Source organism: Hyperoodon ampullatus (genome assembly GCF_949752795.1).
Source record: "Hyperoodon ampullatus genome assembly, chromosome: 17".
Classification (NCBI taxonomy): Eukaryota; Metazoa; Chordata; class Mammalia; order Artiodactyla; family Ziphiidae; genus Hyperoodon; species Hyperoodon ampullatus.
Genome location: NC_136930.1, coordinates 488,452 through 516,357, shown reverse-complemented (window position 1 = coordinate 516,357; position 27,906 = coordinate 488,452). Strand labels below are relative to the sequence as shown.

Below are 27,906 nucleotides of genomic sequence, written 5' to 3'. Positions count from 1 at the left end.
CCAGCATCTCCACCTGGCACTCAGGCATCTTCACGTGGGGCTTTGCATTCACAGAACTTGCTCATTTTTGAAAATCTGATAGACCTGAAGCGCTGCTACACGTTTCCCATAGAAGTGGAGGTGAGTGAAATTTTTCGTGGTGTTTCCAGGCTACGAACACTTAGCAATCGCTTATAGAGAAACACACACGTTGCGCTGAACTCAAGTCTGCTGTGAACTGTAAACACTGGCAGTTTCTTACAGTTTGACCGGAGATACAATCTCAGGCAACAACAAAAAATTGGTCATGACTCGGGTTTTCCCTCAACTTGTAAAGGAGAGAAAATGCCACTGAAAGGAGCTCTTAGGACACGTCCCTGAAGTGGTTTTCTGAAGTTCCTCTGGTCAGTGATGTTGAGATCCACCCCGCTACAGGGTTAGGCCCTGGGGGCCCTGGTGGGAGGCTCGGCCCACCACGGGCACCGCGAGCAGATGTCTTGCGGGGGAGATGCTCTGGCAAAGGAGCCAAGCTCAGGCTCAGTCGAGCTCAGCGGAGGCGGCGGGGCTGCAGCTTTTCGCAGCCCGGTGGGCGGGACGCTGGGCAGAGCGAGCGGGGGCTGGGGGGCGGGCTGGCGTTCTGCCCTCCACCCCTCGTAGTCTGCCTGGTGGCTCACAGGTTCAGGCCAGTGCTTGCTTCCCGCCTTGAGCCCTTTTGGAACAAGACTGGGAAGTTTTTTCTAGACCTGTGTTCAAAGAACTAAAGACATGAAATGATAAACACACACGTCCGTTAAGCCTTCAGACACTTAACCGTGCATTACTTGTGAACTCCGCTGCGGCCGTGATGTGCTGTGACCTGTTGAGACTGTGCAGTCCAGGGAGCTGAGGCTCATAAGTGCAGATGGCGGGTCCCCAGGCCTGTGGCTAGAGGGGTGCAGCCCACGCGGGTCCCAGAGCCCAAAGGGGGGCACCAGCTCCTGGCACCCGGCTGGGGGGAGGGGGCCTTCCTGAAGGGTGCCCGCCTGTCTTTGTAGGGGATTTTCAGTGCTTTTAAGTTTGGTTAAAGTTTTTGCTTAAAAGTTAATATTTGTGATTTTTGCCAGATTGCTACTAAAATAGAAAATATGTGACCACGATTCTAAGAAGTCTTAAAGTGTCTGTTTCTGCCTAATAGGTTCCTTTGGAAAGAAAGAAGAGGTACATTGAAATTAGGAGAGAAGCCAGGGAAGCAGCAAATGGGGACTCAGGTAGGACGTTTTCAAAATGATGAGAAAGATTCCAGTAGTTGGTATTTGTTATATAAATAGATAATACTTTAAATACCCCAACGTTGAAACTGAATTTGAAAATTTTTATTTTCAAGTGGCACATGGAATAGTACTTTGAAAGAAATGCAGTTAGTTAAACTTTAACAGCACAGAAACATCTCAAGGTGGCCAGAGGGGGCTCAGATGTGGTACGCTTTTTTAACAAAAGCAAGATTGGCCTGCATTTATTTACTTGTTTTTGGATTATGTTTGTGTGTTACTTAGATCCTTCCAGAACCCTGTGTGAAAGTACAGCCCCATCCTGCCACTCCTCTCCTCCAAACCTCCCATCGGCTCCCACCTCCCCGCTATACCCCCTGTCTGCTCCCTGCGCCCCAGGGCGTTTGCTGTGCTGTTCCCCCAGGCGGACTAATCTCGGCCCCAGAGGCCAGCATGGCCCCTTCCTCTGAAGGAAGTTCTCCTAGCCTCCCTGTTTAGAATCAGCCCTCTCTCCCTCCACACGCTCCTGGTTTCAATTTTTTGCTTAATTTTCTTCATAGTTTTTTTTTTTTTTCTTCTTGATTTGAGGATAAAATTTGGACCAGTTTTCTAAGTTCCTTACATACTTTGAATTAGTTATTTTTCAGTAGTATCTCTTGCAGCATTTATGTTAGGCTTTATGGGCAGAGTATATATCATCAGAATTTTCAGTGCAAGAAGTTCTGTTAGCATCACATCCAAAAATTGGATCTAGTTCGACTTCATGCCTTTGTTTGCGACAGAGAGTCACTGCTCAGTGGGGACAGAGTGCAAGGAGGTCCCCCCAGGCCCTTTTTGCTTGTGGATCCAGGTGGTGAGTGAGAGCCACAGGTTTGATGAACGCCTTCGATGCAGGTATCCAGGTATCACTTGAGCGTAGAGAAACCCATTTCTTACTAGTTTGAGTAAATGTAGTTCCTTCTCTTTTCACTTCAGGCGGCCCGTGTTATATGTCTTCCTTGTCGTATCTGGCAGACAGTAGCCTGAGTGAGGAAATGAGTCAGTTCGACTTTTGCACTGGAGTTCAGAGCTACTCGTATGGCTCCCAAGACCCTCAGTCTACCGCCCGCCGTTTCTGGAGACGGGTGATTACCGAATGTTGTTGTCTGGGAGGGAGCGGGGGCGGCGGGGCCCCAGCCTCTCGTCCTGGGGCGCAGCATCTGACCCCGCCAGCACGCAGGGCGGGTTCACGTTAGCCGGGCTCCTCCCGCGTTCAGGTCATTGTTTGCATCAGAGCCGCGTGAGGCCCTCCCGAGAGAGCTGACCGCGCTGGCTGACTGTTGTCCCCGCCACCGCCCCGGAGGGGTGTTTGCTGGCAGCGTCCCCGGCCTGAGCAGAGCCTCCTCCCTGAGGGGCGGGCTCCAGTGACGGGCAGGGGGTGCACGGGGTCTGACGGCTGCTTTGAGAGGTTGAGCTCAGTCTCTCCTGGGGTCCAGCAGCTCACGGGGTCGTCCACAGCTCACGGAGCCGCTTTCCCGGCACAGTGCTCCGTTTCTAGCTTGGGCTGACCTCACGCTGGCCGTTCTTTCACAGAGAACCCTCTCCCCTCGCCCCGCCCCGTCCCATCCCAGCTCTGCAGGCGGCCCGCCCCGTGAGCGGCCCCTGGCGCGGCGGTGGCTCTGGCCGCCCACGTGCTGAGTGGGCCCAGGTACGGCCGCCCGTGGCCACGTGCTCCCTTCCCGCCTCTCCGGGGGGCTTGCTGGGTGCGCCTGTCTCTCATCTCCCGTGACCCTGGTTGTGTGTCGGTTACTGTTCGGTGCTGAGTGAGCCTGCTGGCGCTAACCCGTGACACCCCGCCTGTCTCTTCTGCCCCAGTTTGTAGACGTTACCCATCGCCTGGGGCCAAACACCACGGGCACGGAGGTTGTGAGAGGAGTACGTGTCCAGGGCTGTCCGTCTTGGGAGGAGATATTCTGGAGTAGTTACTGCCACCAGGGCAGACAGAATGACGGACTTCACTAGGGCCTTTTTTATTCCTTTTTCTGCTCACTCTCCACAAGCATTTAGTAGCCCAGGCTGACCTTTATCCAAAACTGTGCTCTCAGCGTTTCTTAAGCTGTTCTTTCCTGGAAGCGATCTGTGCTAGGAGCCACCTAGATCAGTTGTGTGTGTGTGAAATACACCATACGTGTATGTAAAACCTCAGTTCAGCATCACACTTATAAAATGATCATTCCTGCCCTTTTTTCTTAAAAAGGATCAAGAATGTTTTAAAAGTTTTGTTCTATTATTGATTGAAATTTTAAGGCAAATTAAGGAGTTTACAAAGTTTTTCAGAGTACTGAGAAAAATCGGTAAAAATTTATTCTATAATTCTACTTCAGTAGCTCTACTTTCTACATAAAGTGGCAACGATGAGTGACGCAGGCTGCGGCTCTCAAGATGCAGAGGGTCTGGGCCCACCGGGACGCACACGGCTGAACGTGGTCCGAAGCAGCGGTGTCTGCAGTGACGCCCTGACCTGAGTGCGATCCTGGAGGAGAGCCGTGCGGCCGGGGGTGGGGGGAGGGGGTGCTTCCCGAGGACACGAGGAGACACGAGGTCCCCTGCGTGTGAGTGCCCTCCTCGGAGCAGCGCGCTGTGGGCCGCCACCTCACCGGCCTCTCCCTCCCCAGGAGCGTCCAGACCCCGAGGTCCCAGGCGACGTGCTGGAGCTGGAGATGGACGAGCTAAATCGGCACGAGTGCATGGCCCCTGTGGCGGCCCTGGTCCGGCACATGCAGAGGCTGCAGGCCGCTCAGCCAGGAGAGGTGCCTGGGCTGAGCTGGGGCTGCAGTGTGGGTTCACGGGCGCGCTGATCTTCCCGGTCTTGCTCACCGCTGCGCGCCCTGTCACGCTGAGAGCGAGCGGTTCACATCGAAGCCTAAACCGGATTCCGTCTCAGACACACGTGATGTCTTGTCACTCGTCTCCTGCCCTGTCATTGTTGTCTCGTAGAATACAAAGCTGTTTTGTTCCACTTCCTTACTGAAGTAATTTCGAGTGTATTATTTCAGGGTTCAGTGCCAAGAAATCTTCCTCCATGGATGAAATTTCTTCACGACAAACTAGGAAATCCATCAGTATCATTAAATATCCGTCTCTTCTTAGCCAAGCTTGTTATTAATACAGAGGAAGTAAGTAATTTATGATTTCTTTAAAAATTCTTTGCAATTACATGCATCTACTTAAAAAAAAAAAACCCACAGTGAAGAAAGATGTAAAGGGTCAGAGCATGGTGTTATTCTCTGAATCAGTTTGCCAACTTGTGTTATTTGCGCAGCGTCATTCTTCTATCATTTTCTTGTAAAACACGTAAATTAACTTCTTTCGAGTTAGAAGTGACCTGTGTTAGGAAGTGTACATGCTGGCAGTTTTCTCATGGCTGCAGCCTTCCTGGTTCACAGCAGCAAAGCAAGTGGGGAAGGATTCCTGGTGACTCACATCGTTGCTGTGTTAATCCGTTGGAGAGGGGGCTGGGCAAAGGCAGAGGGAGCTGCTGGGCAGCAGACGGCCAGCCCCTCAAGGCCCTCGAGCGGAGAAGAGGCCTGGCCTGGGGCTGCAGCAGGGCCCCTTCCTCGGGGTCACACTTGATTTCTAGCTGCTGGGGCTCAGGCAACAGAAACCACGATGCGCTGGAGCCAGAAGCCCGAGGCCAGGGTGTCGGCTGGGTGGTTCCTGCTGAAGCTGTGACTGGGCCTCTCCCAGCTGCTGTGGGCCTTGGGCATTTCTTGGCCTGTGGATGGTCTTCTCTCTCGGTGTACACACCTGTCTCGTGTGTAAAAGTTTCCCTTTTCATAAGGACACTGTTACTTAGGGTTAAGGCCCACCCCAATGACTTTCTTTTTAACTCGACGATCTTCCAAGACCCCGTTTCTGAATAAGGTCACATTTACAGATACGGGGAGTTAGGAGGACCTCAGCATCCTTTTGGGGCTCACAGTTCAGCCCACAATACGTGGGGTTCACACATGATTTCCAGCTGGTGTTGCTGTAGGTGCTGACTTGATGGCTGGCAGAAGGGAGCTGGTGTCTGGTGTTTGGTTCAATAAGCGGGCTGCTGAGCTGCACTCACACGTGTGGCTTGAGGTGCCTCTGGAATCACTGCAGGTGGCCCTGCAGCATCGCACACTCCCAGAGCTCGGGAACGGTGGGGGCCCATTGTCCTGTGGAACGAAAGATGAGAACTTGTGTTTACAGCTGTTTTTAAAACTTGAGCCTTAAATTTATCCTTTTCTTACAGTTTAATAATCTAGGAAAGAAGTTTATATTTAAAATTTATAAATAAACCAGTAGACATACGTGGAGAGTGTAAACTTTTTTTTAACCTATGGAGTACATGATCAGAAACGATGTGCAACCACACAGATTTAAGGTGTGAGAGAGATGAGAAAACATTTGGAAAAAGACGGTGGCGGAGGGGAAGAAGGTTGATAGTCTGAGTTACACTTCAGTCTGCAGTTTCTGAAATAGGTTCGATGGAATTTAGTGTATGGAGATGCTTTGGATTTCAGAGATCTTGGGCATGTGTAGTATGTAGTAGAATGACTTCCACAGCGTGGGAAGAAAGGAAAAAACAAATTGGCCTCATGCACCTAATTTTTATATTCTCCTTTCTAATTTCCCCTGTGCATTTGCAGCCGGTAAAAGTAGGATCCGCCAGGGCTGCGTGTTGCTCAGATGGGGAGAGGTTGGTGTAGAATGCCTTCGTTTTTATTTCTCCGAGCGTAGGTATAGCAGAAGGGTTTTAAGCAAAGAGCAGATCAATAAGAATCCGTTTCCTTTGAGCTGTGGTTTCAGGACCCATGAGGATAGACTTCAGCTGAGAATCTAATAGCATTAAGCAGCATGCTTGTTGGCATTTACACCTGTTTTGAATTTAGGTCGAGTCGTAACATAGAATGATGTTCCTGAACTCACATCTTGGTTACGCAGGGCATTCCTGTGACATGTGACCTTTGAACTCTCGCCTAGGTCTTCCGGCCTCACGCGAAGCACTGGATCGGCCCCCTGCTGCAGCTGGTGGTCTCTGAAAACAACGTTGGGGACGGGATCCACTACCTGGTGGTTGAGATCGTGGCCACGGTTCTTTCGTGGACGGGAGTAGCAACTCCTGTGGTGAGAGCAGATGCGTCTGGTGTCCTCTCCCTGAGCAGCGCTGGGTGTGATCCAGGCTCCTGTCCGTCCTCGGTGTTTCCAGCCAGGATCATACCTGTCTGTGCTGCTGCTGTTCCAGGCGGTCTCGTTTTACTGCCTCAGTTGTGTCTTGTTTGGTCTGCTTTCGTTAATTCCCCCAGCCTTGCTTTTAGTTTTAAGCTATCAGGTGTTTGTTCTGTTTTGCTTATTGCTTTAACTTGCTAGGAACTTGGAAACTGATCATTGGTTTATTAAAAGTACGTGTAAAATAAACGTCTGTAGACCCTGAGCGTGAGGTTCTGAAAACGTCTCCTCTGACTGAGGTCATGAGCCTCTGGCATTCGTCTTGCCAGCCTCCCTACTCCCAGAGTGTGACGGTGGCCTGTGACAGCTGAGATTGCTAAGGAGGTGCCCCTGGAGAAGGGCACCGGCCAGTCCTGACGCAGTGTGGGTCTGTGTGCTGGAGCTCTGCCCGCTGGCTTAAAGACGTCAGCACTAATAGTGTCCAGAGTTCTCGTGGAAAGATGTCCTGGGATGGCCCTTATTCAACATAATATGTGTCCACGGAGCTGTCCCATGTGTTTGTGTCGGGATGTGCCCGTCTGATTTCACAGCAAACCAAGTCTAACTGAGGAGCCATTGGAAGAGGTTGATTCAGATGTCAGGCGTTCATCTGGGCTAGGAGAGTGAGCTGCCAGGTGTCAGGATAACTGATTAGAGCAACAGCCAAGGTGAAAGTCACAGTGAACCTTTCACCACTCGTTGCAGTAGTCTGAGCAAGAGGCTGAAACCAGAGGAAGCACGTCTTCCGACACCCATTCCGTGTACCCCATGGAACAGCCTCCCCAGTCAAGGGTCAGGGGGCCAGCACAGATGTGGGTGTCATCTCACGGTAGAGGGAGCCCCAGCGGAAAGGCTCCAGCAGTTTGGTGGGACCCTGGGGTTGGGAGGAATGTAGTGGGGGGCGGACATCTTCAGGGTCCCCTCCCTCCCCGTAGGGAGGTCCCAGCAGAGGCCCTGAGGAGGGTACGAGTGTCTGGCGGGGGCAGGGGTGCTGCAGGGCCCTGGCGGCCTCTCCGCCTGTTGGGTGGAGGCCCGCTAGGTAAAGCCTTCGTGTTACAGTCGCACAGGTGGCTTTTAACCAGGAAGCAGACTCCTCATTGAATGCCAGCTTTCTTTTATAAATGGACTGTCGGGTCAAAAAGTGCTTTCCCAGAATGCAGTGCTACGTATTTACATAGAATTTCTATACCTTTTTAGGGGGTCCCCAAAGATGAAGTGTTAGCAAATCGATTGCTTCATTTTCTAATGAAACACGTTTTTCATCAAAAAAGAGCTGTGTTTCGACATAACCTTGAAATTATAAAGACGCTTGTTGAGTGCTGGAAGGATTGTTTATCCATCCCTTACAGGTATAAATTTACTAGATTTTGCAATATCGTTTAAAGATCTTTTACACCTAGCATGTTGTGCGCGTTGATTACAGTGAAAATTACTTGAACGGGTAGAAGGAGGAATGTGATCCGAAGTGGAACCTCCAGGTAAGGTGGAACGTTGCCACTAATAATGCAGGCTCCGCGTTCCTTAGCAGAAGCACCTCTGGGCGGCCGTCGTCTGCAGGTGTGGGGTTTGCCCCGCCCTTCACTGCCCCCCAGGGGTGATTCCTGCCGGGCACAACCTGGGGCAAACTAAAACTGCCGGAAGGTTTTACTGTCAACCGAGGGGGGACTAGGACCAGTAATTAGATTGTAAGAAACGTAGCAGTGCCTGTGTTGCAAAGGCAGAGTAACCTGGGTGTGAACAAAGAGGGCGGGAAAAGGAGAAGTATTTCTTACCCTGAAAATCAGCCATAGAAAGTTTTATGTTTGTCTTCCGGCTTCTTATGTATGACAAGTTATACTGTTCCTTTATGCTCACGTTTCAGATTAATGTTTGAAAAGTTTTCCAGTAAAGATCCTAATTCTAAAGACAATTCCATAGGAATTCAATTATTAGGCATTGTAATGGCCAATGACTTGCCTCCATACGACCCAAAATGTGGCATAGAAAGTATAAAGTAAGTATCGTGTTTTCGGTTTGTTTCTTTTTTTGGTTAGAGTGTACCTGAATCGGACTGGAGACTGGAATATTGTTTAATGTTGATAAATTTAAGGACTAGGACCCGTGTTAAAAATATTTCAAAGAAATACATTAGTGGAGTGAATGAGGGAAGTGAGTTTTTAAAAATCAGTGTCATTTTTTCACGTAGTTTTGGCAGACAAAGTGTTAACTCTTTTTGTTATTTTCTAAAGTGACGTTTTCACCCTTCATTCCTGAAAGCAGCATGAGCTCTGGAGAGCATTCACGTCAGGGTCATGACCACGAAGCAGGTGGCTGGGCCCTGCTGCCCTTTGCTGTGTCTCTGCCACAGCTGCAGCCTCCGGCTCCTCATCACCCGGGGGGCCACGTGCAGGGGCTTTAGCAGGACAGTCCTAACTTCACAGAGAGGAGCTGGGGTCCGTGCAGAGCCGGCTGCTTGGTCGAGTTCATGTCTGCCAACGTTTCCCGTCTCTTTGGAAGTTCTTGCTATCCCGTTGGTCCTCCAGGGTCATCCTCGGCGGCACTGGGGGCGCCGGTCGCCTGGTGTCACGGATGGACGTGCGGCCCAACACAGGGTCAACGGGAAGTGGTTAACTTTTGGACAAGAGACTTCTCTGAGTTCACGTCCTGCTGTCATGAGTCTGGGGAGCATCCCCCCCACCCCCGAGTCTCTGCATGTCCTTCTCCTGTGGTATAGACGCCTCTAACGGGGTCAGATCTCAGGTCGCAGCTGATTTCACTGCAGGCCCTGCAGGCCAAGCCTCCACGGCCGTGTCAGAGCTTTTGCGCGTCTGCACCTGGAGCTGCACAGGTGGTCTGGGCCCTGTCCAGGTGCCATTCATCTCTGGGCATGGGGAGTAAAGTCGTGATACGCTTCTGTCAGAAAACGGGATGGGTGGTTTTATGCTTATTTACTTTCTACATTTGTCGTAGATACTTCCAGCCTTTGGTCAGTAACATGTCCTTTGTCAAATATAAAGAGGTGTATGCGGCAGCAGCAGAAGTTCTGGGACTTATCCTTCGATACCTTACCGGGAGAGAAAAGGTGAGTGTGCTGTGCACTTTTACATAAACACTTCTTTTTTAGTTTTGACTTGACATGGCCCTTGATACTTGTAGCCACTACGCTAGGAAACCAAAGTGGGCATTCTGGATTTATTACTATTTTACTCTCTTTCCTACTATATACAGTGCTCAGTTTTTTAAAAAGACGTGATTTTTTTTTTATTTCGGACTCTTGGAAACTTGGCAAAGCATGTAAAGGTGGTAACTTTCTTTCTATTGTAAAAATCAGGATATGAGTATGTAAGCAGCCTTCACTCCTCTGAACTTGGCCTCAGGAGTCCCTTTTGGAGAAGCTGCCCTGGTAGAGCCTTGCTGTGGTTCGGGCGAAGTAAACGGGTAGAGCCCTCCCCTTGTACTTCTGGACGTAATGTAGCTGTTGGGTAGGAGAGGGCTTCTCAGGGAAGGGCTCTCCATCTCTGCCCTGCCCACTCTGCACGGCTGTGAGAAGGGCCTGGTTGCGTCTCTAAGCACGGCACACATTCTCCATAAGTTATCATTAAGACGTGCGTAGAACCGTGTGGGCTGTGTATGGGAATGGCAGGCTGTAACTTACTGCCTTGTGGCTGTCCCCCGTGGCTTAGTGTGCTGGGGCCTGCAGAGCTGGTCCCCCACGGTGACAAGACGCCGGGTTGCAGCCTGCCCAGTATGGCACGCTGGACCAGTCCTCGACCCTTTGTCACTGCTTGCAGGACTCTCTCTGCCCTCTCCTTCGCTGCCGTGTCTTCTCGCCCAGCCTCACGGCTTGAGAACTGCCTGTGCTCGTGATCCCCAGATTCCTGTCTCCAGTCCCCTCCCCTCCTGCAAGGAGCCAGGGCGAGGAGCGGCTTGGGAGAAGCCAGGGGGTCCTGAGGGCACCAAGGCCGCCCACAGTATATTGGACCCCTGGCCATTTCACCAGTAAGGCATTTATTTGGATTTAGAACATTTAGCAAAATTAAATTAAGCTAAAAGGAAATAGAATGCCCCCCACCAATAAAATCAAACTTCACTTATAATTTATTTTCGGGACTACTAGCTATTTTTGTAAAATAAAAACGTATTCAAATTCACAATCTTGTAACGATAGGATTCTAATGTCCTTTAATGGTGGGTTTCAATTTACGTAATATGCCTAATTTTCACCATGGGTGGAGCACGTTACGGCAGAGCCCAGGCTTAATCTCTCATGACTAAAATTTCAACTTAATGGGAATGATAAACCCTCTTGTTTTACATAGTTCTTTTCTGAATATAAAATGGCATTGATTTAGTGTAGAAGTTTGGAAAGCAGAATGGAACACAGAAGTAGGGGTCACTCGTGTTCTGACCACTGACCAGCCTGGCCCCTGGACCGTGGGCTCCAGTCCCAAGCACCCCTTGTGCTCCCTCGTTGTTCCGTGCCGTCAGGGCCCCGTGTTCTGTGGCTGGGCACTTGCTCCCTGGTGGGCACAGGCTCTGGGGGAGCCGGGGACCTGTGGCGGGGGAAGGCAGGTGCAGGGAGATGGGCAGGGCGCTGGTTTGACCAGAGGCGTGAACACTAAGCACCGCTGAGTCACTGGTTTTCATTCAGCTTCTCAAATGACTTACTGGCAGCGTTCTGGTGTCAGAAGGAAGTATAATCTTGATCGTTCTGATGCCTGGCATGTGGCCACAGCCCCCGAGCCTCTGGAGGTGCCCAGTGCTCAGAGCCCCCCGGGGCCTCCACTTTGTGACGCTGTACTTAACCGAAGTTCCCACCTGGTGTGTATTTGAGACAAAGCTTAATCTTTCAGACGCTGGAGGAGCCTGTGTGTGAACTGGTGGTAAAGCAGTTGAAGCAGCATCAGCACACGGCAGAGGACAAATTTATCGTGTGCTTGAACAGAGCCGCCAAGAACTTCCCTCCTCTTGCCGACAGGTGGGGGTCAGCGCCGCCTCCCTGCTCCTGCCTTGGCGGGGGGAATGGGGGGCGGTGGTGGGGGTCAGCGCCACCTCTGCTCACCGGCCTTGCCCGCTGCCCAGGTTCATGAGCTCCGTGCTTCTCCTGCTGCCACGGGCCCACGGCGTGATGAAGACGCTCTGCCTGGAGGTGGTGCTGTGTCGTGCAGACGAGACGGCGGACCTGTACCTGGAGTTAGAGAGCAGGGGTTTTGCGCAGCTCATGAGGCACAGGTGAGTGCGTCCTCGGATGCAGCTGGCTCGTAAACGTCCCTTTGCTCAGCTGTTGCCCTCCACTCACGGCGCTTGTAGGTTGTCGCGAAGTGAGTGTGTGTTCCCTCTGCGTCTGCGTCTTTTCTCGTCTTGCCTGTGTGCACGTTTTTACATAGTGACGAACTGTGTCCTTGTGTCCTGATTTTCTCCATTCAGTGCTTACTAAGTATCTGCTGTGTATAGAGCATTCAGCTGGCGCTTATTTAAGGAGGAAGACACACGAGGAAGCAGGTGTGCCCCCTGTCAGGACCCAGGCTGCACTTAACCCCCTGCTTGACATGCCAGTGCCTGACTAGCACTTGAAATCATTTTTTAAAGTCGTAACATCCTTTCTGTTAAGCTTAGTTTGTTTGACATTGCCGGGTTTTTAAAAATGAACTTTTTATTTTGGAGTAATTTTATTTTTACAGAAAAGGTAAAAGATAGTACGTAGGATTCCCACACACCTTTCACCCAGGTTCCCCGTCTTACATAATCACAGTGAATTTGTCAAAACCAAGAAGTTAACATTAGTACATTTCTGTTAACAAGACTGGACTTTATTTGGATTCAGCAGTTTCCTCACTGACGTCCTTTTTCTATTCTAGGATCCAGGCAAGATACCACGTTGTTAATTTACTTTTAATAATCTAGCTTGCAATAATTATTTTCAAGAATGTAATTTTTATGTAAGTGTAGTATTACCTATAATATCATATTTTGAAATAACAGCACAAAAAAGAAAAAGTTACCTGTCATATCTGAAAGTCTAGTAATAGCAACTGTCGAATTTGTGTGTTTTTAAAAATCCCTCTTACTGTAGAGACGACGAGAGACAGAAAGTGTGTTTGGACATAATTTACAAGCTGATGGCAAGATTGAAGCCCGTGGAGCTCCGGGGACTCCTGAGCCCTGTGGCGGAGTTCCTGTCTCACCCCTCCGCTCTGTGCCGGGAGCAGATGTACAGCATCCTCATGTGGGTTTACGACAACTACCGGTGAGCTCCGCTCTGACAGTTGACGGCGCTGTCTTCGGGGGACCGTTTGGGGGCCTTCAGCAGTCTGGAACGATTAAGATGAACGATAAAGCTTTTAAAAATATGTCATTAATGAGTGAAACAAGTTTAGCGTATTGAAATATATCCTTAATTGATTTTGTGTTACCTGTGGGAAATATTCAGAGCGTGGTATTATGGGTTGAGCTGAAAGTGTAACTTGTTTCCATAGTTATCCCTTTACAGTCTGACAAGATTAAGGAAAGGGGCTGCTGGGATGTTTCCTCCTTCGGGGCTGTGACCACGCCACTCCTCGTGGGGCCTCTGCGGCCCTGTTCCCCCAGCCGCACCAAGGGCCCGCGTCAGGGTGCAGGCGCCGGAGGGTGGGTGGAAGTTCGCGGGAAGAGGCAGGTTTTGTTACTTCAATTCTGGACAGTGCTCTTGGGGTTGAACAAAAGCAACAGAAGGAGCATTAATGGATTTGTCATTTTGTACTTTTCTCAGGGATCCAGAGAGTCAGGCAGATGATGACTCCCAGGAAGTATTCAAGTTGGCGAAAGACGTGTTGATCCAAGGATTGACCGACGAGAATCCTGGCCTTCAGTATGTGCCCCCTCCTGCAGCAGCTGGGCTGGGCGGGCACACTCAGGGGGTCTCTTTCTTGGCCAGTGTGGGGTCTTTCAGGGGGTGTTGGAAGCACATTTGCAGTATCAGCGTTTTCTCTGCCTCTTGCTTCCATAATGTGTAATAAAAATGTATTTCAAATCACATTTAAGACCTAAAAGTCCTGACACGTTACTTTAACATAAAAGCCTTGAAAAAGTGGCGTGGGTTCACACTCTCTCTGCTGTGCCGTGACGTACAGCATTTCAAGATGAGAAATCTGTAATAAAAAGTGGGTTATTGTTTCCCGTTTAACCCAGAGTGAGATCTCTGCGTATCAGTATGGGATGACATGTTTGAAACCTTAGAAATTGGAGGATGCTACAGTGTAATCACACGGACAGAGAAGGACAGTTGTTCTCCCTGAGGGCTAATTACATTACATTGCATAAGGAGCAGTGTAGACTTTTTCATATGATTCTGTATATCAACTAGCTTTTAACTGTGCTGGAATTTTTAATTCATTAAGCTTCTAAAAATTTTATTTGGATTTCTTAAACCTTCACAAATTATAAAGCCTAATCTGGTTTTTAACCAGAATAGTTTGAATATTTTATATTCATATTATGTTTTGAATATTCTATGGCACTAACTTTTGGAGTGAACTGTCTTATTAGCCAGGCAGTGAAGGACTATGTATGTAATCTCTTTCAGTGTTTTCTCCGTTTCACAATATCTAATGTTGTATTCTCATCTTTGAGAACTTCCCAGGTAAGAGAGATGAGAATAACATCACCTAGTTTCTCACCTCTTGGCTAAATAATGCTAACATTTTGGAATATTTCTCCCCTTCAGCACATACATTGTTTGTAAGTCAGCTTACCCTGTTGACACAGTTTTGCGTATGGTTGCCCTGCGTTGAGCTCTGGGCGGGGGAGGAGATGCCTTCCCTGCTGGGCACACGTACAGGCCTCCTTCTCTTCTTTCCTCTCTGCCCTTCAGATTAATGATTCGGAACTTCTGGAGCCACGAAACTAGGTTGCCGTCAAACACCTTGGACCGCTTGCTGGCCCTAAATTCCTTATATTCTCCTAAGATAGAAGTGCACTTCTTAAGTTTAGCAACAGATTTTCTGCTTGAAATGACCAGCATGAGCCCCGACTTCCGCAGTCCCGTGTTTGAGCACCCTCTGTCAGAGTGTGAGTTTCAGGTGAGCTCTCTCCCCTGTGATCTGAGCTTTCCCTGCCTGTTGCTCAGCAGACATTGTCCACTAGTGTTAAACGCCTTTCTTTTTTCTTTAATTGAGGTATAAATGATGTATAGCATTGGATTAGTTTCAGGTGTACGAGGTAATGATTCAGTATTTGTATGTATTACAAAGTCATCACCACAATAAATCCAGTTGACATCCGTCACCTCCCAGTTACACATTTTCTTCCTGTGATGAGAACTTGCAAGCTCTACTCTCAGCAGCTTTCAGATATGCAGCACAGTGTTGTTAACAGTAGTCACCATGTGTACATTGCACCCCAGGACTTCCTTCTTTTATAACTGCAGGTTTGTATCTTTTGACCTCCTTTACCCATTTCTCCCACCCCCTACCCCTTGCCACCACCAGTCTGTTCTCTGTTTCTATAAGCATGGTTTGCTTTTTGTTCCAGATTCTACATATGAATAAGACCATACAGTATTTGTCTTTCTCTCTGACTTATTTCATGTAGCCTTCAAGGTCCATCCATGTTGGTGGCAAATGGCAGGATGTCATTGTTTTTCAGGGCTGAGCAGTATTCCATTGTGTGTGTGTGTGTGTGTGCGTGTGTGTGCGTGTGTGTATGTACACCACATCTTTATCCATTCATCTGTTGATGGACCCTTAGGTTGTTCCTATGTCTAGGCTATTGAAAATAGTGCTGCTATGAACATTAGGGTGCATATATCTTTTTTTTTTTTTTTTTTTTTTTTTTTTTGCGGTACGCAGGCCTCTCACTGTTGTGGCCTCTCCCGTTGCGGAGCACAGGCTCCGGACGCGCAGGCTCAGCGGCCATGGCTCACGGGTCTAGCCGCTCCACGGCATGATGGGATCCTCCCAGACGGGCACAAACCCGTGTCCCCTGCATCAGCAGGCGGACTCTCAACCACTGCGCCACCAGGGAAGCCCTTTTTTTTTTTTTTGCTGCGTTGGGTCTTTGTTGCTGCGCGTGGGCTTTCTCTAGTTGCGGTGAGCGGGGGCTACTCTTCGTTGTGGTGCGCGGGCTTCTCGTTGTGGTGGTTTCTCTTGTTGCAGAGCATGGGCTCTAGGCCCACGGGCTTCAGTAGTTGTGGTGCACGGGCTCAGTAGCTGTGGCTTGTGGGCTTAGTTGCTCCGCGGCATGTGGGATCTTCCTGGACCAGGGCTCAAACCCGTGTTCCCTGCACTGGCCGGCAGATTCTTGAAAATATCTTTTCAAATTAGTGTTTTCGTTCTCTTTGGATAAATACTCAGGTGTGGAATTGCTGGATCGTATGGTAGTTACATTTTTAGTTTCCTGAGGAACCTCCACGCTGTTTTCCACAGTGGCTGCACCAGCTTACAGCCCCAACAGCAGTGCACAGGGCCCCCTTCTGATGACAGCCATCCTGACAGGTGCGAGGTGACGTCTCGCTGTGGTTTGGTCGGCGTTTCCCTGACGACCAGTGTGCTGGCTTCCTGATTTTATTTGGAATCCATGCACATTCTTCCCGAGACGCCTGCCTGCGCGTCACCCTGCACGCGGCGCACACTCGTCCGCATGGCCTCCACGGAGCTGCTCCTCTCCCCTCCCGCCACCCCCGTAGATGCCCGTTGGCACTTCGGCCCAGCAGCCCCGGTGGCGATTTGCACGTTGACTCAGAGCTCCTGGAGCAGAGCCCGCCCTGCCGCCCCCGCGTCCCCAGCGCCTGGCGGTCTGGGCGCCGGGTGGGGGCTGGGTGCTCAGAGGAGCTGAGGCGTTTCCTGAGCCTCTGGATGCAGAATGTGGAGGAGTAGAAAAGGGTTTTTTCCTCCCCGGTACGGATGGGCTTGTGTAGTTGGCAGATAACTGTTCCGTTAAAACTCAGTTTGAAAAGGTTCTTCAGCTACTTCTCACAGAGACACACGAAGTTATAGTACGTATGTGCTGATGGGACCATTAGATTTTAAATAAAACATTTGAGTGTTGCTGAGAAGGGCCACCGCTTCACCTGAAACTCTCGTGTGCAGGAGTATTCTGTTGACCCCGACTGGCGCTGTCGGAGCGCCGTCCTCACCCCGATGTTCCTCGAGACCCAGGCCTCCCAGAGCGCGCTCCAGGCCCAGACGCAGGACGGGCCCCTCTCGGCTCGGCGGGCGCGGGCCGGGCAGGTCCGGGCCACCCAGCAGCAGCTCGACTTCACACCCACACAGAGTGCAGGTAACGCGTCTGCCGCGGGGCGCCGGCTGTCGGGGCAGCAGGCCCCCCCCCAGAAGACGTGAAGGAGGAGGGGTCTGAGTTCCTGGAGGGCAGACTCGGGGGTGGGCGGGGGCAGGAGTCCCGTGGGGACAGTCCTGGGGGTGGGGGTGGGGACGGCCGCTCAGCCAGCAGGCACGCTGGGCGCTTAGAAGCGTGGAGTCCGATGGGCGTCCTGTGTCCACCACAGCGAAGAAAGGGAAGAAAAGGGTTATTTCTGATGGGAGCACGCAGGGAAAGTCTTAGTACGTGTATGTCTTGGTTTCGTTTAGTGCATCACGTTTAAACCCCTTGTTACCTCAGAAGCAAAGCAGAGCTAAACCAAATTCATCTACTGTGTTTGTAGTTCATTAAACTTTTCTTTCTCAAATGAGTCAGCTGTTTCCTTTGATCAGCAAAGTACAAGTTGTAGAGTGAAATCCCCAACTGGTTTTATGTAAATTCTTCAGTGCTTTTTCCTTCATGTGATTTCTTCACATTCTGTTGGTTCTAGAAATAGGAGTGATTTGGACAGTTAGTGTGGAACTTTTATGACACTGATGCTAGAAATCACAGACCTTAGTACCTTGTTGCAGACACAAAGTATCGTTCTTAGGAGCAGGTGACACGTCTCCCACTCCTCAGGTTGAGGACACGGGAGCCCGCCGCCCGGGTCTTCCTGCGGGGACCTGGCCGGCTCCCATCTCGGTCGCTGCTGCCAGGCGGTGGCCCCTGCTCTCGAGTGGCCTCCTTGCTGCCCTGACGCGCCTGTCAACGCCTGTTTGCAGGGGGAAGAGGCTCCTCCCACTGGCTGACGGGGGGCAGCATCGACCCGCTGGGGGACGGCTCGGCCCCCGCCACCGAGTCCTTGTCCTCATCCTCGTCCTTGCTGTTTGCCCACAAGAGGCCTGAGAGGTTGCGCGGGGCAGCCCCGAAGTCAGTGGGACCCGACTTTGGGAAGAAAAGGCTGGGCCTCCCAGGGGACGAGGTGGATAACGGAGCAAAAGGTAGGTGGTCGCCGAGGTGTGTTGCAACGTGCGCCTCCACGAACCTGTGGCCGTCCCCGCGTCCCGGGCCCTGCGTGGCGCCCAGCACTGTGGAAGCACGGTTCGGGGTCCAGAAAGCGGTTGAGTAAAGTGGGCTCAGCCCCGTCGCTTAGTGACTTTCTGGAAGTTTAGGGGTCACGAGAGGAGGTAGGATGGGGAGGCTGAGCCTCAGAGACTTAAGGTCCAGGTGGGGTGGAGAGCGGTCAGGCCAGGCCTGGGTGGCGGGGAGTGAAGACACAGACGGTCAGCTCGGGGCCGGGGCGGGGGGCAGGTAAGGAGGCTGACGGGGTGGGGTGGGGTCGGGTCTCTGGGAGGAGCCTCGGCTCAAGCGAGGAGCCAGCAGACAGGCCAGCCGCCCCAGACTCGCGGGAAGCGACGGCGTCTGCTGTCAGCCAGGTCTGTGGTGCGGCGTCCACAGCTCCGGTCGGCGTTTTTCTTGCCCCTTCCCTTTGGGTCTCAGTCTCTCTGGCTCTGCATCCCCGGCCCTCGCCCACCCCGCACCCACGCGTGGGAAGCGCCTGCGCTAGCCCTGGGCTCGCCCACGTGCCTGAGCAGTTCACGCCTGAGCTGGGGTCACGTGGGCCTGTTTTCCTTTCTTGTGCAGTGATTTTTCCTGGGCATTAATGGCTATTTTCTTTCTTTTTTATTGAAGTGCAGTTGATTTACAGTGTTGCACCAGTCTCTGCTGTACGGCACAGTGACTCGCTTACACACACAGAGATGTTCTTTTTTTATATTCTTTTCCGTTATGGTCTATCACAGGGTATTGAGTGTATGACTCTTTTCTGTTTCTTTTTTTACTTCTACCAACTTTATTTGCCAGGTGTCAGCCATTCAGGTTTCTAAATGAACAGACTTCTTTTCATATTTATATTTTTATAATTATGAAATATTTCAGATATAGACAAAATAAAAATAATATATTTGACATCCCTGTACCCACAGCCAGGCTTTACCAAATTAAACTTTTGCCACAATTATTTCAGTTAAAAAAAAAATCCCTAAACAAAAACTGTCCCAAATTGTATTTCACTCCCCTCTGTAACCTTCCCAGAGGTAATCTTCAATCCTGAATTTTGTGTAGATCATTTCCACAGATAATTTATGTACTTTTATTCATAACTTGTATTCATAAAGATAGTAAGGCATTGCTCTGCATGCTTTATAAAATATTATAAAATGTTTCCATTTTCTACATGCACATTTTTTGTTTAATATCGTTTATCCATATTGATACACATGGCACAAGTTTATTTTAAATCATTGCATAGGATTCAGTAGAATGAATATACAAGAGACTGTCAATATTCTGTTCATGGACATTTAGGGTTTTTTTTTTTTTTCTTTTCTTTTTTTCCCCTTTCCTTTTTTTTTTCTTCTTTTAGCTCATTATTTCAAACAAAGTTACAGGAGCAGCTTCTTGTGTACATGACTATTTAGATGTTTGGCTTTCTACATATTTGTCCCCTAGTTTCCTCTGAGTTGCACAGCTGTTGTCTATGTGAAATCTCCCTTGAGCCTCCGAGTGCTGCATCCAGGCTGCTAGCCCCGGACTGTCCTTCCTCGGTCTGGTCCTCCTTTCTGGGGGGCACCTCCCCGGAGACCTTCCAGGGTAGGGGTCACCGCGGCGGCTCTTGTGATGCTCTTGTCACTGCTTTGCAGGCACTGGTGCTTGTGGGGACAGAGCTCTGGGCTCTGAGGAACCTGGTGTGGCCTCGTCATGGTCCTTTGTGAGGACAGGGTCTTTACTCTGCGGATGCTCTTAGGATCTTCTCTTTAAGACCAGTTTTAGGAAACGTCACAAAAGGGTCCTTAGGTGCAGGTCTTTTTTAGTCCATTTTCCTGGGCTTAAGGAAGGCCCTTTCAGGCTGCTAACTCCTGTTTTCCGGTTCTGGAATATTTTTGCTTGGGTGATTTTTTTTGTTTGTTTTGTTTTTCATTGCTCTAGACATTTTATTTTATTTATTTTTAAAAAAATTTATTGAAGTATAGTTGATTTACAATGTTGCGTTAATTTCTACTGTACAGCAAAGTGATTCAGTTACGCATACATATGTATATACGTTGTTTTTCATGTTCTTTTCCATTAGGAAAAGGGTTCCCTCCTCTCCCGTGGATGATTTTGATGATGATTTCCAAGTGTCAGTTTTCTCTTTTTGGGATTCTGTTTGACTATCAGATCTAATGGATTATCCTTCTAATTTTCTGTTTTTACCCTTTTTAAAAAATATATTTTATTTATTTATTTAATTTATTTTTAAATTTTGGCCGCGTTAGGTCTTAGTTGTGGCACGTGGGATGTTGAGGCACGCGGGATCTCTTGTTGAGGCACATGGGCTTAGTTGCCCACCCCCCGGCATGTAGGATCTTAGCTCCCCGACCAGGGATCGAACCCGCATCCCCTGCCTTGGAAGGTGGATTCTTTACCACTGGACCACCAGGGAAGTCCCTATTTTTACTCTTTTTGTTCTCCGTTCTGGGACATGTCTTTAGCCTTATCTTCTAACCTATGCTTTCAAGTGATGACATCCTGTTTTTAGTTTCCATGAGCCTTTTTGGTCTCTGAACATCCCATCCGTCCACTGTTGCAATATCTACTCTGCTCTTTCTGATAAGTGATCATTTTTTGAATTTCTTTCCTAGACGGCCTGCTTTCAGCTTTATGCTGTTTTGCTGTAGTTTGGTTCTGTTTTTCCTATTTGAAGCTTTCCTCAAGCGACTGGTGACTTTCGGATTTTTGCTGTGTTCCAGCCAGGGCGATAAACAGTGTCTGGAGTGGTAGCTGCATGTTGGGTGTGTGCTGACTGGCCTCCACCATGGCACAGAAGTCCCCCTTTTGTGCTGGTTGGTCCCCTAGAGGCCAGATCTCCACCCTCCTGCCTGCAGGCCTGGTGCCGGGGCGGCCCTGGGTTCCAGCAGTCCTCACGACCCCCAGGGTTTCTGCCCCAGCCTTGCGTCCCCGAGCCCCCTCCGCTGTCCCCGGGTGCTGTCTGGCCTCTGCCGGTTCTCTCCGCACGGCTCTCGGTCGGCACCGAGGCGGCACAACTTTCTGTTCGCCAGCTTCGCGAAGTGGTCAGCGGTTTCCTGTGCGGGCTTTGTTTTGAGAACAAAACTAAGGGGAGGTAAAAGATGGAGCTCAGAGACAGCCTCGCTTTTGTGTCAGGGATTCTGGGGAGGAGGACAAAGTCTGCCGCGAATAACCAGCCTGTTTTCTGTTCTTCAGGTCCAGACAGTCGGGCCGAAATACTGCGATTACGCAGACGGTTTCTAAAGGACCGAGAAAAACTGAGTTTGATTTATGCCAGGAAAGGTGTGGCTGAGCAAAAGCGAGAGAAGGTTTGTGTCTGTTTCTAGCATTTGATCAGAAATAGCTGTTGTCTGTCAGAGGACATGTGCCAAGGACACAGGCTCCCTGTCGGTCTAGAGCCTGACTGTGGTGGCAGCCCGCCGGGGGTCCCCTGAGCTGCTCCGGTCCGCCCTCCCCTCAGGGGCTGCTCTCTCTGGACAGACGGGCTTTCTCCACGTGGTGGAGACGGGACCGCCCGTCCCCTTGGGGTCCCACCTCCCAGCTTCAGCTCCTCTCGACGCCGAGGCTGGAGCCCTGACCCAGCTCGGGACCAGCAAGCCGTTGTGAGCAGGGGGTACGCTGCTGGAGGTGCCACGGGGGTGGGCGAGGAGAACGGCCAGGGCTGAGCTGCCCGCTGCAGCCACACGTGTGGCATGAACCGGTGGCTGGACGTTCCTCAAAATGTGGACGTGACAGGAGAGTTTGTGTAGCCCTGGCTCCAGTGCGAGATACGGATCAGTGATGATGACCAGCTGTTACAGGGCCAGATTGTGAGTGAAAGCCCTGTCTTGTTCTAACTCAGCTTAAATCCTCAGCCACTTAGCTTTCAAGTTTGAGCGTGGGGTGGTCGAACGGGTCCCCTGGATCTCCTGTGGAAAGAAAACATGCTTTCGCCTCCCTCTCATCCCTGTAACTGTGGCAACCAGCACAACTAATGCAACACTTCAAGCCTGTTGCCAGCCCCGTTCCACTGGAGGCATTTGAGCTGCGAGCCCCTCGTTCAGCCTGAATCCTGCCTGGGCTTCCGGGGAGCCAGGAGCGGGCTTGGGGGCATAGGCACCGGGCTGACCCTCGAGGGTCTCAGGGAGAGGGCGGGGATGGCCCGCGCTCCCTGTTGGGCGTGCTCGCCAGCTGCGGGTGCTGGGGGCGTGTCACCTGAGTGCTTGCTGGCAGAGCTGTGGTCTGGTGCGTACAGCAGACAGAAAGCAGGGGGCAGTGCCGGAAACTAACCAGGAGATGAGCACGCTGGGGAGCCTGTTAAAGAGGCCGGGGTGGGGGGCTCCGCAGAGATGGTCCCTGCGGAGGGAGCGGCTGCAGAGGTACGTTCCCGGCAGCGCCACACGGGCCCCGCGTGGGGAGAGCAGGGCCGGCGGGGTGGGGCTCGTTGCGAGGTTTGTCCTAAGAGCAATAGACTGGAAACACAGCCTCTCGTTTATGGCTTTAAAAAGTTTTAAATCAAGTTCTCTGATTTCAGAGAAACTCAGGTTTCTTTGTAATAAATATTTAAATAATCTTCACTGCTCATCTGACAGTGGTTTTTGTTCTGGATTTATCATTTGCCAGACTGGTAAAGCGTAGTGACTAAACTGTCTTGGTTAGAAATTGTCATCGATTCACTTTTTCTTTTGAAAGAGATTTTTGGATGAGGACCATTTTTTTTTTTTTTTTTTTTGCGGTACGCGGGCCTCTCACCGCCGTGGCCTCTCCCGCCGCGGAGCACGGGCTCCGGACGCGCAGGCCCAGCGGCCATGGCCCACGGGCCCAGCCGCTCCGCAGCACGCGGGATCCTCCCGGACCGGGGCACGAACCCGCGTCCCCCGCCTCGGCAGGCGGACTCTCAACCACTGCGCCACCAGGGAAGCCCGAGGACCATTTTTAAAGTCTTTATTGAATTCGTTACAATATTGCTTCTGTTTTCTGTTTTGGTTTTTTGGCCACGAGGCATGTGGGACCAGGGATCGAACCCGCACCCCCTGCATTGGAAGGCAAAGTCTTAACCGCTGGACCACCAGGGAAGTCCCTGATTCACTCTTCTGTCAGCGGTGGGCGCTGACAGTGTCGTAGCTCACACGCCGCTGGTGCCTTAACTGAGAATTCTAATCCTCCTCCGCTGCTAACGACCATAGGAGATGAAGAGTGAGTTAAAAATGAAGCACGAGGCCCACGTCGTCCTGTACAGAAGTTACCGTCGTGGAGACCTTCCTGACATCCAGATTCCGCACAGCAGCCTGATCACCCCCTTGCAGGCTGTGGCCCAGGTCGGTGCTGGAACCTGCCTCGTGTTCGCAGGGCTGCCTCTGTGCAGGGCAGGGGTGCTGATCTGTCCCACTCGGGGGCTCAGTGAAGGGCCTCGTCCCGAGTCGTGGCTGTGCGGCTTCCTGGCTCCGTGAGACCCTGACACAGGGTACCATCGAGACACTTCGCTCTGGGCCCAGTGTCTCTGTGTGCCAGTCACACACTGAGTCTGTTTTTCTCACCAGTACTGTCAGTGGGAATGAAACAGTGTGTAAGTTGCTAAGTCACTTAAATCATTGATTATACAAAATCCTCTTTTGGGGGAGGATCAAGAGGGTGCCCGTGGGATCAGTGTCCTTCTCTGGTAATTCTCTTGTTAGCCGAGGACTGGGGATATTTTTCTCAGTCATTAGGGGATAAGTGTATTGGGAGTGAATGAAGTTTTCTCGCTGAATTCGCTGACAGAAACAGGATATTTATCCCTTGAAAGTCTGATTAAGGTTTCTTTGGCTTTAATTGAAGTCATGTTTAAAATCGAAGGGTATCACATACATCATGTAATATATGATTATGCTAGGTACTGAAACATGATGCCTTATATTTTTTTATTGCACTTAAGTGGCAGTCCTAATGTTGATTATAGTAATAGATTATGTCTGTGTAGCCCATTACTGCTTGGTAAGATTTTTGTTTAAATAATTATAGAGTGACAGGAATTTGCAGAAATAGCCCAAGTCCTGTGTCCCCTCCCCTAGCTTCCCTCCGTGGGGACGGCTCACGTCACCGGAGCACCTGAGCGAGCCCCCCGTGTGGTGACCGGATCGCGGATGCGCGAGTCCCACCACGTCCCCTGCGGCACTGTTGTGTGTGTGTGTGTGAGGTTCTGGGCCGCTTGTCCCACGTGCAGATTCACGTGTAGAGGAAGGAATTTGTACACAAGAGTCAGTGGGTATAGACGTGGAAGCCTCCTGACAGACTAAGTGGACCCCACGTAGCAGAGTGAGAGGCCCACCTGGCAGTAACCATCTCTGTGAAGTGTAACGACGGGCGATATTTATAAATTTATTTTCTTCTTGTTTCCTGATGCGTATTTTCTAAAATTTTATATAAGAACCATTATGTCTTTTTATAAGACAAATACATTACCTAAAATAGAGTAATGAACAACATAAAATAAAGAAAAATCAAATTATAGTTTTATTCAGACACAGCTTTTATCAAACAAAATAATTTAAAATTTTTATTTATTCTTGCTTTTGTGCCTTCATTTTAAAAATGTAGACGCTGCCTGCTGGGAGCCGTTCTCAGCACTGGGGTCTGTGCCCGGGGACAGCGGGAGGGACGGGCTATGTCCATCAGCCTGGCCACCCACCACGCGGGACGGAGGCGGCTCCTGCTGACGCCAAGGGATTAAATGGCCACGGTGACGGGGCTCTGGCCTGTCGTCTAAGCTCAGGGCCGTTTTCCAATGTCTCCAGGCTGCTGTCAGTCCCCAGGGACGGCCCTGTGTCCCCCTGGCCTGGGGCAGGGACCCGCAGGTCCAGACTCACGCAGGACTTGAGCCAGCTTCTGAGTCTGTACTCTGGGTCCGGAATCCGTGCCATCGAGCCCTTTATAAGATGTGTCAAACAGATGTGTTGGGTTAAGTTCCGAATCCTCCCCGTCGATGACTGCGGCTGTCGGCGTGGAGTTGGGACGTGCTGTGGCCGTGTGGGGCAGCAGTTTGTGTGTTCGGGTTCGGCTCCAGTGCTGTGGGTGAGTCACCCGGGTCTGTCCTCCTCCGGAATGTCCTACAGAGGGATCCGCTCATCGCGAAGCAGCTCTTCAGCAGCCTGTGCTCCGGGATCCTGAAGGAGATGGACAAGCACAGGACTGCGTCTGAGAGGCGTGGCGCCACCCAGAAGCTGCTGCAGGACTTCACTCACTTGCTCAGCACCACCTTCCTCTTCTTCCCGCCGTTCGTGTCCTGTATCCAGGTGAGGCCGCATGTGCACTGTCTCCCACCCTTCACACGCCGTCATCTAGCGACTCCGTTGGCTTCTTAGTTGAAACGAGGATTTTAACAGAGCAGATGTCCTGTGATGGGGCCGCTTCTTCCCAGATGGTTAGACGCAATTTATTTGTATTAAAAAAAAACCATATATGATGGAGTAATGAAATCAAACTTGATATAAAATTGTTCAGGTCTTGAACCAGCCAGTCCCCTCAGTGTTCTGCTCACACCTGCGTGTCGCGCGGCGCCCAGTCCTCCTGCTGGCCTCTGGGGACGTGGGTGCAGCCCGTGCCTGGCTGTGGGCAGGGGACGGAGGCACAGGCGGGCTCGGGCCAGGCGGTAAACAGGCAGAGGCGGAGGGGCACGAGGGCCAAGTGATGCAGAAGCCCGGGGTGGTGCAGGCTGTGGAGAGGCAGGCCGCCTCTCGGCCGGGGTAGGCTGTGCACCGTCACGGGCGCTGCGAGGCTGCCCTCAGAGAAGGCTTTGAAGGCTGTGCTCTTCGAGCAGAGAACTAGTGTAGACGGACTTTTGTAAGCACTAAACACACTGGAAGATTACTCTTTCATGTAAGAAATGTTTTCTTTGCCGTTCAAACCATGGATCGTTACAAAAGTCCCTAATAGAAAATCCTTTGGATTCATTTCAGTATTTTTGTAACTAGTTACCTCCCTGGAGTAATTTAAAAATTACATTCTTTAGTGTTATTTATCAGTAGCTTTGGTTTGCAAACTGATTGGGTAATAATTCCTGGAGATGAAGTACTTAGTATTCTTACTTTGTAATTTTTAGATGTAGCGTGAAACTGTTGATACAGTTTCTTTTTATATACTCTATTTTTATTGGTTTATAATTTACTAGTAGAATTCCTCCATTGGTTTTCTCCTGGTGATGCCAAAGACAAGGCTTGAGAAATTATATTGAATCAGCCAGTATTTCAAAATAAGTTTCTCTTTACATTTTATCCCGAAGCGATTTTGTTTTTTAAAGATTTAATTTTATTTATTTTTGGCTGCGTTGGGTCTTCGTTGTTGCGCGCGGGCTTTCTCAGGTTGTGGCGAGCGGGGAGCTACTCTTGGTTGAGGTGTGCGGGCTTCTCATTGTGGTGGCTTCTCTTGTTGTGGAGCATGGGCTCTAGGTGCGCGGGCTTCAGTAGTTGTGGCACGTGGGCTCAGTAGTTGTGGTGCGCGGGCTTCTCATTGCAGTGGCTTCTCTTGTTGCGGAGCCCAGGCTGTAGGCGTGCAGGCTTCAGTAGTTGCAGCACGCAGGCCGTGGAGCACACAGGCTTCAGTAGTTGTGGCTCACGGGCTCTAGAGCGCAGGCTGAGTAGTTGTGGCTCATGGGCTTAGTTGCTCCGTGGCACGTGGGATCCTCCCCGACCAGGGCTCGAACCCGTGTCCCCTGCATTGGCAGGCGGATTCTTAACCACTGCGCCAGCAGGGAAGTCCTGCTATGTTGTTAATGGAAATAGAATTTTATTTGGATTTTCTTTCCTGTACCTCTAGTTCCTGCTAAGAGTGACAAGCATTTTTGTTTGTTTGCTTGCTTTGGAGAATCTGTGTTCTTCCAAGACTCCTGGTGTTGAATGCAAGTTGGCTCGGTGGTAGCCGGTCAGTCCCAGTGAGGGTTCTGGGCCCAGCAGCTTCGCAGGGCGGGAGGCAGGTGCCCTTCCAGATGTCCATGCAGACGCAGGTCTGTCATCATGAGATGCTGTCCTAGTAGCCATACTGTTGTCTCTATTGGTTTGGGGCTCACTTTCCGTTACTTTTACGTGTACAGAGCTCTCAAATTGAGAGTTACAAAGTAAAGGCCAACACGATGGTTCCCGAAGCCCTCCATTCCGTGTTTCTGAGCACGTGCGCCCCTGGGGTGGGGAGACGTGAGGGGGCTGCCGGGTAGTGGGGGTGCGCGCACCTGCTCTGCAGTGACTGGTGTGAGATCTTCGTGTCTCAGATGCTCTCCTCGTCTCTTCAGGGTACACGTTCCGGGAAACTGCGCTTGTGGTCTGGATGTACAGCCAATGCGTAAAAGCCTCACTGTCCACTAGTGGCTTTGTTGCTCTAAATTAATCCTGGATTGGAAGTGTGCAGGAAGGAGGGATCATTTCCTCCTCTGAGCAAGTGGGGGAAAGCTTAACAGAATCACGCAGAGGAGCTTGTGCTTTCTCGACCACGAACGTCAGACCTTCGTGCTTAGCAGAACAAGGTCCTCGCTGGCAGAGGTGGCTGGGGAGCCGTGGGCTAGAGGGCCGCTCTGTCTGTCTTCGCAGGAGGTCAGCTGCCGACACGCCGACCTGCTGAGCCTGGACCCGGCCGTGGTCGGCAGCGCCGGCCTGGCGGGCCTGCAGCAGCCGGGGGCCATCCACCTGCTGGAGGAAGCGCTGCTGCACCTGCTACCCCAGGAGCCTCCCGCCAAGCGCGCTCGAGGCAGGCCCGGCCTCCCCGCCGCCGTCGGCAGATGGATGGAGCTCGCCAGGTACGCCCGGGCCCCGACCCCCCTGGGGCCGAGGCCGATATATCTGATACAGTTACTTCGTTTATTTGGGAAAAACAAGTTCTGTTTCGGTTACGTGAGGTTTTATCATGAGAAAGCCAGTGCCTAATTCTGAGGATGCTGGATTTGGGTGAAATTTGACTGGCGCTTCTTTTCTGTAACGCTGGGTTTTAGGTCTTCGGGTTCTGGGTGTAAGAGTGGAAGTGAGAGCGGGGGCTCTTGCCTCACCGCTGTCACACGGTCGCTCCTGTCTCTGAACTGAGCGCCGTGGTGGTAGTGAGGCGCTGCGCGGGGTGCCGAGTGCGGCACAGCGCGGGTTAGACCCCGCCAGCGGCGCGGGCGGCACCCTGGGCGGGAGGAAGGGCCTCTGCGCGGGCTGCTTCT

At 51.0% G+C, this 27,906-nt stretch overlaps 1 protein-coding gene across 2 annotated transcripts in view; it reads left to right on the top strand.

The window, feature by feature from the left end:
* PRKDC (protein kinase, DNA-activated, catalytic subunit) overlaps window positions 1–27,906 on the top strand; it is a gene marked incomplete at both ends in the record, with an annotated part of 161,579 nt that overhangs the window by 87,447 nt on the left and 46,226 nt on the right. For both annotated transcript variants that reach the window (XM_079722235.1, XM_079722234.1), the window contains 20 exons: window positions 55–120; window positions 1,154–1,226; window positions 2,202–2,350; window positions 3,881–4,015; window positions 4,262–4,381; window positions 6,219–6,362; window positions 7,641–7,792; window positions 8,305–8,436; window positions 9,393–9,504; window positions 11,276–11,400; window positions 11,505–11,654; window positions 12,496–12,669; window positions 13,171–13,269; window positions 14,272–14,479; window positions 16,487–16,676; window positions 17,480–17,698; window positions 20,961–21,073; window positions 22,931–23,062; window positions 24,836–25,015; window positions 27,299–27,504. In XM_079722235.1, coding sequence (XP_079578361.1) covers window positions 55–120; window positions 1,154–1,226; window positions 2,202–2,350; window positions 3,881–4,015; window positions 4,262–4,381; window positions 6,219–6,362; window positions 7,641–7,792; window positions 8,305–8,436; window positions 9,393–9,504; window positions 11,276–11,400; window positions 11,505–11,654; window positions 12,496–12,669; window positions 13,171–13,269; window positions 14,272–14,479; window positions 16,487–16,676; window positions 17,480–17,698; window positions 20,961–21,073; window positions 22,931–23,062; window positions 24,836–25,015; window positions 27,299–27,504 — 2,879 coding nt within the window. The remainder of the gene's footprint in view (window positions 1–54; window positions 121–1,153; window positions 1,227–2,201; window positions 2,351–3,880; window positions 4,016–4,261; window positions 4,382–6,218; window positions 6,363–7,640; window positions 7,793–8,304; window positions 8,437–9,392; window positions 9,505–11,275; window positions 11,401–11,504; window positions 11,655–12,495; window positions 12,670–13,170; window positions 13,270–14,271; window positions 14,480–16,486; window positions 16,677–17,479; window positions 17,699–20,960; window positions 21,074–22,930; window positions 23,063–24,835; window positions 25,016–27,298; window positions 27,505–27,906) is intronic.